Source organism: Trichechus manatus, unplaced genomic scaffold, assembly GCF_000243295.1.
Source record: "Trichechus manatus latirostris isolate Lorelei unplaced genomic scaffold, TriManLat1.0 scaffold00014, whole genome shotgun sequence".
In the NCBI taxonomy this organism is placed as follows: Eukaryota; Metazoa; Chordata; class Mammalia; order Sirenia; family Trichechidae; genus Trichechus; species Trichechus manatus.
Window position 1 is genome coordinate 15,589,140 of NW_004443950.1, and position 13,417 is coordinate 15,602,556.

Here is a 13,417-nt window from a genome sequence, read left to right on the forward strand (position 1 = left end):
AAAGTCAGTATCTGTAAAAAGTAGTCACATAAACTCTGAATGATTCATCTGATATGGGTCATACGGCGTATTTGCAAAAACCAGGGTGTTCTTTTTTTTACTGTTGCCCTACATGGTTGTTCTGATAATCTCAGATAGCCACTGTTTTGGGTTACTCTTTAAGGAATGCTTAACTTTATATTTAATATATTACCTGTCTTTAAAGGTGGTTTAACATTTGAGCATTCTGTTAGTTATATATTATAATTTTATTGTATTGTTTTATTAGGTTGTGATAGAGTAACATACTAAATTCTAACTTAAAATTATCTTTAAAAAAAATTACACTATAAAGATGTATTATATATGATAGCTGTCTATTCCTTAACAAAAATAAAAGTGAAGACCTCCTTAATTTTGATTGCCTTGCACGGGAAGTGCTTTATGTTAGAGTTTAAGAGGTAATCTTATGTAATGATTTCACTGTATCTTTTCATGAGCAAAAAATAAAGCCCAAGTAGATGCTAATGCACTGCATTATACCATGTGCCTAATTTCCCAATCACTGCATTAAACGTAAATTTATTTGGTTTTTTAACATTTTAATGAGTGCAAACTAATTCAGGAAGCCTTTAGGTTTGAGCGCTGCAAAGTCTAAATTGTGCCTGAAACGAATTCCCTTCACATAGATATTGCCCTTCACATAGATAACACCGCAGGGACGAGGATACTCTTTGAGTTTGAAATTCACACATTTGCTTTCTGTTTTCGGTCTGTGTCGCGATTACCCTGACCATTTTTAAAGTACCTTAAATATTTATTGAAATAATATTTCAAGTGTTAATTACAGTGGTAATGAAAACAGCCAAATGCCACATATCAGGAATGAGTGTTTATCCGTATTGTTAATGTGATATGTTAGATTTCATTAAGCAGTAATGGGGTAGCAAATGAGTCACAAATTACAGTTGCATCTGTTACTAGACTACGTTAGTGCCAAAAGAATGGCAAATGCAGCCATAGGGTTACGTTCATTAGCCAACCACGTTTGTGGCCACTTCATCCCTTTGTGTTCGAGAATTCGGGGTACCACAGTAAGAAATAGACATCTTTCGCGGGGTGGGGGGAGGGTCACTATTAACACAGGCATGTCAGAAAATCTAGTATTTAATGCCAGCTTTCAGGTGTGTTTGAGTATATTAAATTTGCTAAGAACCTCAAGATGTTCAATTGTCCTGCCATAGCCTCCCATAGCCTGGGACCTTGTTATTTCTGGCGAGATACAAATAATGACAGCTGACAGATTCTATATACAAGAAAAAAAATTGTTTTCCCCTTGAGTTTGTCCCCATTTTCTCTTAAGTAGGTATTACGTTATATTATCAATGATGGTTTGAAGAATGATGATTTTCATCCCTTAATTAGCTCTCTTAGCTGATTGTAGCAGATTCAAATGATCTGGCATCGATTCATTCTTTCAAATACTGTAAATAATAAATGAAGTCTACTTTGAACCCCTGAGCTAGGAATAAAAAATATCTGAGCGACCCCCCACCCAGCTCCTTCACCCCACCAAACAAATACTCTAGACCTCGCACTCACCCCCGAAAAATCCAAGTTCTTTTTAAGAAGAATGGTTAGTGTGGTTGAGCAAGGCAAGCCCTGATTTTCATGAAAAGGCCCTATTTTGAAACACTGTCTTTAATAATCTAAGTAGCAGTGAAGAAAAACAATGCCTTCAGATTTACTTAGATCTTGAGAATTAGCTCTTGTCCAAGTAAAGTGAATGACATCAGTGTGGTTAGCATATCTGTATCAGTACAACTCTATGCTCATGCGTATAGATAGTCTCTGAAAGTTGAAGACTGGTAGAAAGTGTTCTGGTGAATATATATCAAAATGTTAATATAGAAGAAAACACCCACCCATTATAGTTTAAAAAAAGCACTGAAGCCTTTTAATATGAGCGACGATAATTCTAATGTAAGATGTTGTATTACAAACAGTAACAGTTTCCATTGAAGCATTCTTTGCACTTGGGAATATACCAGTCAGGGAATTAAAAACCAAACCACAAGTTTATTATTACTTGTTTTATATGTTGCAGCGGAAAGTAAATATGTGTAACGTTCGCTTCTGGATTAATGTTGTGTGTACACCACAAAATCGTCAGCATTTTATGAAGCATGCGGATAATGTAAGCAGTTTGAGCTGTTTCATAACATATCAATAAAGTGGCAATTTGTTATATAGCCAAATCTGATGTCGCTGATGCTCCAACTAACAACAAAGACAGATGTTGCTAATTAAGTACACATTAAAAAACTGTTAATACTGATACTCCATTAAAACCATATGATAATGAGACTTAAATCTTTAATCAGAATGATCAGCAAAACTTTATATATGGAAATCTGTGTTTAAGATGTTTTCATTTGAGAAGTAAATATTTGGCCTAGATATGCAGTGTTTTCACACAAAGCTTTTTTCCCCTGCCCCCACCCCCACCCCAAGGAGAAATAAGGTATAGGGACAGAATATGAAGATTATCTGTATTTTTTTTCCTTTCAGCAGACGTTCCATACACCAAGCCTTGGGGACGAGGAGTTTGAAATCCCTCCCATCACGCCTCCTCCAGAGTCAGACCCCGCCCTGGGCATGCCCGATGTTCTGCTACCCTTTCAGGGCCTCAGCGACCCATTGCCTTCCCAGGGAAGTGAATTTACACCCCAGTTTCCACCTCAAAGCCTGGACCTTCCTTCCATTACGATCTCAAGAAATCTCGTGGAACAAGATGGTGTGCTTCATAGCAGTGGATTGCATATGGTAGGTACCGCGTTTCTTGCTTGAAAAACAGATAAACCCATTGCTGTCAAGTGGATTCAGACTCTTAGCGACCTTATTGGACAGAGTAGAACTGCCCCATAGGGTTTCCAAGGGGCGGCTGGTGAGTTCGAACTGCTGACCTTCTGGTTAGCAGCTGAGCTCTTAACCACTGTGCCACCATAGTGTTCTTTATCACTTGCACTTCTCATGGTAAAGATCAGACAGTCCATGTTCTGAAATGTGCTTCTGCCTGTGGGTATGTGGATTGTTATCCCTAGTGCCCTTTAAGTGCAGGAACTAGATGAATCCCTGGTGTTGAACAAGAGGGTGTTGGCTGGCTGATAGTCACATGAAAGAGGAGGTGAATCTTGTGTCCCTAAGATCCTTCTCATTTGAAATGGTTTTTAAGAAATCTGATTCATTGGTTTGGAAGCAGCTGATCTTTCCTTGCCTTTGGTTTAACACAGAGTTGTGCTTGAATTGAGTTTGCCCAGGAGAGATTTTACAAATGGGAATCCTTACCATGTGTCTAGGTCTTTTCCATTGGTTGGATTACAATGTAATATTTATGAAACATGGCTGGCTCCTACCTCCAGTGAAATATCAAACTGTGATATGGAGAAAAGGGGGGAAAATTACTTATAACCAGCAGAGGAAAATACAGAGTGGGTTTTTATGTGAAATATACCTAATTGTGTTATTTATTGTCATAAACATTGAATAAGGCACTCCAGAGAGCCAAGATTACTAATGCAATAATTTTGGTTCTGTTTTTCTTAGTGTGCAATTATAGTCAGCAATCACCAGAGTAAATCTGCTTAAATATTTGAAACCCTTCTGCTGGGATTGTTGTTTGAGTTTGCGTCTATCTAGGTGAGGTACTAAGCAGACATTTTAAAACAAGAGTAATAGTTTATAGGGCTTTGTTTTGTTTTGTTTTTTAACTCTGGTAAAATGAAACAGATACATTGGTATAACAAAAAACAAATCCTATTGCTAGTTTACATATTTCTCTGCACATTAGGACCATACCAGTGATGTCTATTTTTTTCATTGTTAATTCCCCAGATACAACAGATGATTGCAAAATATGTAGTGATTAGCAGTGCAAAGATTCAGTGTGTGCTCTGAAATATAAGATTACTTTCCCAAATAGGATTGCGGCAACATAATTTTCTTTACTGTGATCTTTTGTGTCTGAGCTGAACATCAGGGTTTTTATTTTTGCTTTTTGGTCAGAAAAGAATGCGGCGAACAATCGGGAAATCGTCATTAAGTATTCATAAACCTTCCTTGCCATCACAAATAATTGTTTCCTCTGACTTTTTTTACATCTCTGTCCCTTTGACACTGACTGGAATGGAGGATTCTGTCCTCCCGTTCCCCTGCAGTCAGGCTCGCAGTGTTGTGCCTGGAAAACAATACACATAAGAATGGCTTTAGTCACGTAGGGAGTTTGCCAGGGTTCACCGCTATTCACAGATGCTCAGCGAGGCTAACTGAAGTTGCAGAAATAGTTAAAAGACCATATAATTTATGCTAAAATGTGTACTTTATTAAATTGGTAAATATTTATTAATAATATAAGAATCTGCCTTTAAATTAAACATCTGATGAATTACCTTGCCTTAAAGCCATAAAACTGTTATTGCTGCTATAAAAAAGTGTAAAGGAGGCATTTTGACTATGAAATTTCATTTCATGGTCAATTGAATTTACTATATTGGAAAGAACTAAAGATGGAATCATAAAATAATTATGATGTTCACATACACTTAGAGAACAATGCTTTCACGGGCTGGCGTTGAGAGAGGACTCAATTTTTAATGCTTCTCTTGTAATGTATTGCTAATCACTAAAGCAGTTGAATTATTTCATTGATTCTTAAAAGTATAGGTACTTTAGCTAAGTGCAAGCTGTTGTCATGGTATTTACATGAGCTTCATCACATTTGTTGGTGCCTTTTTGAAGTTTTGCTGAACCAGAAGGCTATTTATTTTGGCTTGAAACAAACTAATCTTGTTGAAAATTCTAGTAGAATTTCACCTTGAAGAAACGTCATGGGATTTTAAATCACAAATGTGGGAAAAAATAAAATGTACTAGGACAGAATTATGATGAGTACAATGTGTCGTTGGCTTTGTTCTGTGTACTACCTGACATGTTCACCTATAAACTTGAATTCAGAATCGCCAGAGGCATGGTTAAAAATAGGTTATGTCAAGGTTCTTGTATATCTCCCTCCGGGTACCAAGTTGGCTGGCTACATCCTAATACTCCACAGCAACCTCCTTGGAGATTTCCCTTAGGAAGGTCACCAGAAAAATAATAAATAATACTTTATACATCATGCATTTGTCTTCCCAGTGTGCATTGGCTATTTCAGACCTTATGCAAGCCAGAAGTTTTATTATCCAAGTGAATATGGCTGTCGGTTAAACATTGCTATGGTGAATTAGGACTATCGTATAAGCAGAAAAGCCAGCTTGTTTATGTTGTATTGAACTAGCTTTTCTTCAGAGCCTCGTTGGTTTTCCTTTAGAAAGAGTGACAGTTTGTCACATTACTGATTAGCGGCATTATTGCTGACAACATGCACAACATGTTTATCTTCCTTAAACTCATGCCATTATATTGAAAAACAGAAAGCAAGAACAAAAACAGAGGGGGATTACAATGAGTCCAATGATTAGCATTCATATTTTCAAATATGCAAATAAACGCCCTGGTATTCAAAAGCGAATTGCTGGGGGAAAAAAAGGAATGTTGACTTCAAAGCACAACCCTGATTTGCTTGTTGTGGGTACGTATATTTTAAAACAGGATGTGGTTGGCTAAAGTCGAAATCAACAGTGTATTTTGGTTAAAAATCTGTTACCTCTAAGCATTATCGTCAGTTCAGATGATCATCTGGAAATTATTTTAATCTACAAAAGATTGCAATTCTAAAAATCTACAACGTGTGCTCCAAAGGGCTCTTTTTTTTTTTTTTTTTTTTTTAAACACCTCTCTATAATCTGCCCAGCCTGCTGAGTAGCATTGACATCAGTAGTACATCAATTTCAGAAAGTGGATTATTTTTACTAGACAGCTATTGTGACATATTGGGTCAGTCATAAATGAAAGATATTCATGCAAGCATGCAATACTTGTAATGAAGTCTCACTCTGACCTTCTGTATGATTGATTCTGTAATTTAGTTTTCTCAGGCAGTGCTGAAATGAAATGAAATCATGTTGAACAAGTTTTGAATACCCACAGTGCACCAGGAGAAGAAAAATCTGCAGCCCTAGAGGCTAGAAAGAGAGCAGCTGAACGATTTATCTCGATGCTATTATAGCCTTTGCCAGCATTCAACATTTCTTTCTTTCTTTCTTTTTTTTTTTCCTTATTTGGCTTAAGTACTTAATTCTGCAGGTAGCTGTAAATGGGAAAATAAAATGCTGTTCAGATTTAAAATGACAGGACAGGAGTATGTGCAGGGGACTGATAAAATATCTTGAATAGAACTGACCTTTCATGTAGCTGAAAGTTACTGGGGGATTCATCCTCATAATTACCATATAGATTATTTTTATTTCTTCCCTGCAATGAAACATTTCAGAGAGCAGTAGAGCTGATTGAATGAAAATTGAACTTGTTAACATTCTTTTCAGCTTAGCCTGTTGTACATAACAGAAGGTTGGCTTTGATGAATTTCAAAATTCTCTTTGATATCTAAGAAACAGACAGTAAAATAATTGTCTCTAGTCTGATGTTCTGTATGCCCCCCAAAAGAGAATTTATAAAACGCACTGATAATTCACACACGTTTTCCTCCATACATTATGTTTCATGTTCAGGGGAGTGACACATTCTGTTTGCTATTGCTTGGGTTTTAATTGTGATGGCGCGTATTTATAGAAAATGCTACATTGGTGCTCATGTAATATCAAACATAGTCATAGAAAATTGAAAGGGATGGTAGTAAGGGAGGTATATTTGAGTACTGTAGTTTCCCTACCTATTAAAGAAAGATAGAAAGAGAGGAAAAGAGGTCCTACATAAGACACGCATGCAGAGAAAAAAAAAAATGAGCTTCTAAAATATTCCTAAGACTCTTAAATCATAATCTGGACAGATATCATTTTTGATCAGAAAAACAGGAATTTATTAAAATAGCACATCCAAAATTACCAGGCATATTTTAAGAGTTTTACAGTCATTTGTTATGGCTCTAATTTTGAAGTTGAATTATTTTTGTTTTAACAAAATGCCTTTCATGTCATTTTTATACTTAAAAAAAAAAATCTTACATTAAGAGAAATAGCAGACTTTCAATTAATACATTGTTTTAGCAATGTTGTTTAATGTGTTACAGATAAAACAGTTATTTCATGGGTCATTAATGTGTTTAATGCGTGGAACATTCTATTAAAACAAGCCCTTATTATTGTTATGAACATGTTCATTGCCATTGTCAATAGAAGCTGCAGAGCTAAATCCTACAGGATGATTACCATTTAGTCATTGGGGAAGACTAGCAATTTCTCATAAAAATTGAGTGATCATTTCAGTAATGTTTACTTTTGGTCATGAAATCGTCAAAAAGCATTTTTATTATAAGTGAATGTTACAGAAGAATCGACTTCTGTGAGCAGAATACTCGTTTTGAATGGAGTAGGATCAATTTGTTCAAGTGTAAATTACAAAACTGAAACCGTATTAACCTTTAGCAAGTATTTATTGAGCACCTACTATGTGCTAGCTATTGTTCTTTAATAGTTAGAGACTGATCATACTCTATGAAATTGTTCTCTGGATTTCTAGCATCTTCTCCATCTAGTACTAAAGTTCGGTTAGATGGCTGCTTCAAAGACGCCTGTTGTCAAACGGCAACTTTAATTTAGCTGTTCCTACACCTTGACAGGAGCCCTGATGGCACAGTGGTTAACAGCTCAACTGCTAACCAAAAGGTGGGCAGTTCAAATCCACCAGCTGCTCCTTGGAAACCCTATGGGGCAGTTCTGCTCTGTCTTGCAGGGTCACTATAAGTTGGAGTCAGCCGTGGGTTTGGTTTTTTTGGTTTATACCTTGACAATTGTCTGCCAAAAATGCCCAGGCCACAGACATTTTTACGAACTGGCTTTCTATGTAGAGCAAACAGCTTTGTACCATAAAAACCCAAAACCAAACCCATTGCTGTTGAGTCGAATTCCAGCTCATAGCTACCCTAGGACAGAGTAGAACTGCCCTGTAGGGTTTCCAAGGCTGTGATCTTTATGGAAGCAGACTACCACATCTTTCTCTTGCAGAGCAGCTGGTGGGTTTGAACAACTCTCCTTTTGGTTAGCAGTGGAGTGCTTAACCACTGCACCACAAGGCCTCTTCCTTGTACCATACTGAATTTAAAATAAATATTCTTTATTCTTGACCTGTAACTACTTACTGACCCTAAAGATATGAGTGTTCTTTTGAAGGTTGAGTTAATTTTAAGGTCATCTGTTAAAGTAGGAGTGTGTTCCAAACTTCTGTTAAACCCAATTAGCTGTTGTGAAATGTGATACATGATTATTATTGTTTGGTTTATAACATTTAAGGGACCAGTCCCCGGAGAAGGACATCATGTTTGGTAAAGCAGAGGGTCAGTGAAAAAGAGGAAGACCCTCAACAAGATGGACTGACACAGTGGCTACAACATTGGGCTCAAACATAGCAATGATTGTGAGGATGACGCAGGCCCGGGCAGTATTTCGTTCAGTTGTATACGGGGTTGCTGTGGGTCGTAACCAACTCGTAACCAACTCGATGGCACCTAACAAGAAGAAGAAGAGAAAATGTTGTTAGAAAGTTATGCTGTGGTTTATTTTTCTGTATCTTGTTTTTAGCTTGTATCATCTATAGTTGAGTGTGGCCAGTACGTACCAGTAGTTCAGGTAAGGTGGAGACACTGTTTTACGTCACTCAGATTCCTGAATAAAACTGACATGATGACTCAAGCATTTAAAAAAAAAAAAATTTACTTACTTTTATTGTGGCAAATATATATATATATAATAAAATTTGCCATTTTAACCAATTTTCAGAGTACATTTCAGTGGCATCAGTAATATTCACGATATTGTGCAGTCATCCCCACTATCTATTTCCAAAACTTTTTCATCACCCCAAGCAGAAACTCAGTATCCATTAAGCATTATCTCCCTCGTTCCAACTCCGCACTCTCTAGCCCTGGCAACCAGTAATGACTTTCTATCTATACGTGTCATGGATTGAACTGTGTTCCCCCAAAATATATGCCAATTTGGTTAGGCCATGATTCCCAGTATTGTGTAATTGTCCTCCATTTTGTGATTGATGTAGTTTTCCTATGTGTTATAAATCCTAATCTCTGCCTGTGGTTAATGAGGCAAGATTAGATTATGTTAAAGAGGATTAGGGTGGGATATAACACCCTCACTCAGGTCAAGTCCCTGATCCAATGTAAAGGGAGTTTCCCTGGGGTGTGGCCTGTACCACCTTTTACCTTACAAGAGATAAAAGGAAAGGGAAGTGAGTTGGGGACCTCATACCACCAAGAAAGCAGTGCCTGGAGCAGACTGTGTCCTTTGGACCCAGGGTTTCTGTGCAGAGAAGCTCCTAGTCCAGGAGAAGATTGATGAGAAGGACCTTCCTTCAGAGCCGACAGAGAGACAAAGCATTCCCTTGGAGCTGACGCCCTGAATTTGGACTTCTAGCCCACCAGACTGTGAGAAAATAAATTTCTCTTTGTTAAAGCCATCCACTTGTGGTATTTTCTGTTATAGCAGCACTAGAACTAAGACAATATGTGTATGCCTAGTCCAGATATTTCATACAAGTGGGATCATACAATATTTGTCCTTTTGTGGCTGACTTATTTCATTCAGTATAATGTTTTCAAGGCTCATCCATGTGGTAGCGTATATCATAACTTTATTTTTCTTTATGGCTGATAAAATTCCATTGTATGTCTATACCACATTTTGTTTATCCATTAATCTGTTGATGGACACTTGGGTTGTTTCCACCTTTTGGCTATTGTGAATAATGCTGCAGTGAACACTGGTGTACAGGTATCTGTTGGAGTCCCTGCTTTCAATTCTTTTGGGGCATGTCAGGCTCAAGTATTTTTTAGAGTGGTGGGGGTTACTCTCTATACTGTTACCCCATTTCCTTTTATTCACAGCACTTGTCACCGTTTGAAATGATCTTGTTTGCTTGTCTATGGCCTATTTCCTTCCTACCAGAATGTAAGCTCTACCAAGGCAAGGGCCTTGCTTTTCTCATTCACTGCCGTCTTCCCTAAGCCTGGAACAGCCGCAGGGCTGGAATTTATGGTCTCTCAATAAATTTTTTATTGTTGAATATATGAATGAATTTTTATTTATTAGCACGTGACAAGAATCCCTGGTGGTGCAGTGGTTAAAGCACTCGGCTGCTAACCTAAAGGTCGGCAATTTGAACCCACCAGCCGCTCTGTGGGAGAAAGACGTGGCAGTCTGGTTCCATAAAGATTTACAGCCTTGGAAACCATATGGGGCAGTTCCACTGTGTCCCATAGGGTCACTATGAGTCGGAATCAACTTGGCAGCAATGAGTTTTTTTCTGGTGAATGACATGACATGAATACATGGTAATGAAAAAATACTAGTTTACTCGTTTTCAAGATCACACCTTGGCTGCTAAACTAAAAATGGGGGAATGGGGTTTATTCAAGTATAAACAGCTGTAAAAGTAGAATTCTACTTTAAAATTATAACTTAGGACTAAATAAAATAAGCTTGAAGGTGACTCCTTGGTAAAACAAAGGCGTTAAAGGGTACATGAATAAATACCATTAATTGTTTGATGATAAACTCTTGAAGATTGTATTTTGCTAAGAAACTATAAATTAACTTTAGGGAAGACTCTTTCAGAAACCTTTCGTGTGTAAGGATATTTGATTATAACCCTGAGAGTAGTTATTAAGCAGAAATGATCTATTTCAACATAGATTTTGATGAATATAAGCTTTGTGGTATGTAGGCCTGTAATTATCATGTGTACGTGTTTGACGTAATATTATTTGTTTCAGGGTCTTTTGGGGTCAGGGCTATAATAGTTATGTATCACTCTTGGTTGTTGTTATTTCTGAAATAAACTTTTTAATATTACTGTCAGATATAACTAAATAATTGAGCGTATAATTATTGGCCTGAATTTCGTGTTTTTAGTGACTCTGATATTCATTACTACTAAGTAATTTTCATCATAGATAATTGTTTAATGACTCCATTTCTCAGGAAATACTTATTTAAAAAACTTCCTCAGTGAAAATGTATTTCATTACACTCTCTTATTTGGGTTAGTTGCTTCTTAATTGGATGTTGTCATGCATTATGAAAACCCAACATTGAATAGTTACAGGAGAATCGTTATTTTTAAATGTAGATAGAAGATCCATTAAACACATTTGCATATTAGATTTTGAAAAATCCTTTATTATAAAATCAACCCATGTGGAAGTAAACACCATTGTAACAAGTTAAAGTGGCTGAAATGTAATGACAATGTCTAATATTTAAAATTTTTTAAAAATGGGTTTGAAAGCTCATATCTTACTTTTACAAAAGAAACAGAAAACAATGCAAGAGAATATGTAATTCTGGACTACCAGGTTTGCAGTACAAAAATAAACATCAAGCCTGGGCATGGAAAGGAGAGAGAAGGAAGTTGGTGCATTCTGAGAGGATATGGTCCTTTCTCCAGGCCTGAGAGAAGGAGTAGAAAACATTTGAGCACGTAGAGAGAGTTAGGGAGTAGGGAGTCCCGGGTTGGCACCAATGGTTAAGCTCTGGACTACTACCAGAAAGGTTGGCAGTTCAAAACCACCCAGAGACTCCTTGGAAATAAGGCCCAGCGATCTGCTTCTGAAAGGTCACAGCCTTGAAAACCCTCTGGAGCAGTTCTACTCTGCACGCATGGGCTGGCCATGAGTCAGAATCCACTCATGGCAACTAACCACAACAAGAAAGAGAGTTTTTTTGGCTAAAGAAAAAATAGCAAACTGTATCCACACCCCTCCAAACAACAAAAAAAAGCCACCTCTATCTCTTGGTGAGGTAATCCATGGGTGTGGTAATACAACGTATCAATGATTTACACAGTGAAGCAGTCTGTCACCTTTTCTTTCTCTTTCCGTATTGATTAAGTCAAAGAGAAACTCCCAGTTAAGGGCTCAGAGGTTTCTCACCACCTCTCTTTCCTCGCTTTTTGAATAAGAGAAAGCAGAACTCTTGAGCCAGAGCCCCGGGAGGCCCCAGTGTTTAGGCTGACATTAAAGATCTTATTTTCTTTATTTGGCATTGTATCTATCAGGAGAGATTCTGGTTTTTTATTTATGCTAGGGTTGTAAAGTTTCATGTTTTAATATAGAATAATTTAGATTTAAAAGTTCACTCAGATGATTAATGTTCCATAATAAACTGGGTTTCAGGTAACTTAATAAGAGATCGCTATTTGAGTCCCATTCCTCGATGTATGTTTTTTAAGAAAAAAACAGACAGAGGCTCTTTCATCAGGTGGAGAGAGAAACCAGCCTCAGCTGGGCATTCCCCTCCCCCCAACACACACGTGTGCACGCACACACACAAACACACACACACAATTTAGGGCTTTACTGAGCATCGAATGAATTGGATGTACAGGCAAATACGGAAGACAACACCCTTCCTATTAGTCAGAGCCTTTCCTAAGATCTACAGCCTGCCTAAGGAGCCCTGGTGGCACAGTGGTTAAGCGCTCGGCTGCCAACCAAAATGTCGGCGGTTTGAACCCATGGGAAAAAGATGTGGCAGGAAAGATTACAGCCTCGGAAACCCTGTGTATGGGGCAGTTCTACTCTGTCCTGTAGGGTCGCTATGAGTTGGAATCGACTCGATGGCAGTGGGTTTGGTTTGGGTTTTTTATAGCCTGCCCATTCTGAAGGACCTTCTGTGACTGCAAAACTTAATCCTTGGGTACTCTTCAGAACATAGGTTGAGGTGTTAGGCTATACACGTGCATTTAAACTACATCGAAATGTCCACAATTGGTTTAGAGGGGTTGCCCATGAGATATGTTCAGTTAGTATTTATTGAAATGCATGGTTTCACTGGATAGATACCTAGCCTTTAAACTTCTGGTGGCTTCCCTCTACACTGTGAATAAAATCCAGACTTCTTGGGATAGACTATAAGGCCTGGCCCATTCTGGCCATTACTGGCCTCTCCAGGCTCATCGCCAGCCTTGCTTTTCCTGCTCCTGTAACACTGGCCTCTCATGGTCTTAGCCCTTGGCCTTGGCACATGTTCTTCTCTGTCTGGGTTGCTCTTTCCCCTTTGCTGGCTTAGTTAGCTCTTACTCTCTCTTTATAACTCACTTAGTGGTCACCTCCTCAGGGAAGCATTCCCTGATTTCCCCACCTTGCGTGATCTGGCCCATTCTCATCTCTCCAGTCTCATTACTCTTCATTCTTTACCTTGCCTACCCTGCTCCCAGCTCTGCTGGTCTCCTTTCCATTTCTCAGGCATGCCAAGCTCTCTCCCACCTCAGAGCATTGGCACATGTTGTTCCTAGACCATGCTTGCCCTGC

At 38.0% G+C, this 13,417-nt stretch overlaps 1 protein-coding gene across 1 annotated transcript in view; it reads left to right on the forward strand.

The window, feature by feature from the left end:
- TOX3 (TOX high mobility group box family member 3) overlaps nucleotides 1–13,417 on the forward strand; it is a 127,466-nt gene that overhangs the window by 95,325 nt on the left and 18,724 nt on the right. The window contains exon 3 of the mRNA XM_004371590.2: nucleotides 2,551–2,805. Within this exon, the coding sequence (XP_004371647.1) occupies nucleotides 2,551–2,805 (255 nt within the window). The remainder of the gene's footprint in view (nucleotides 1–2,550; nucleotides 2,806–13,417) is intronic.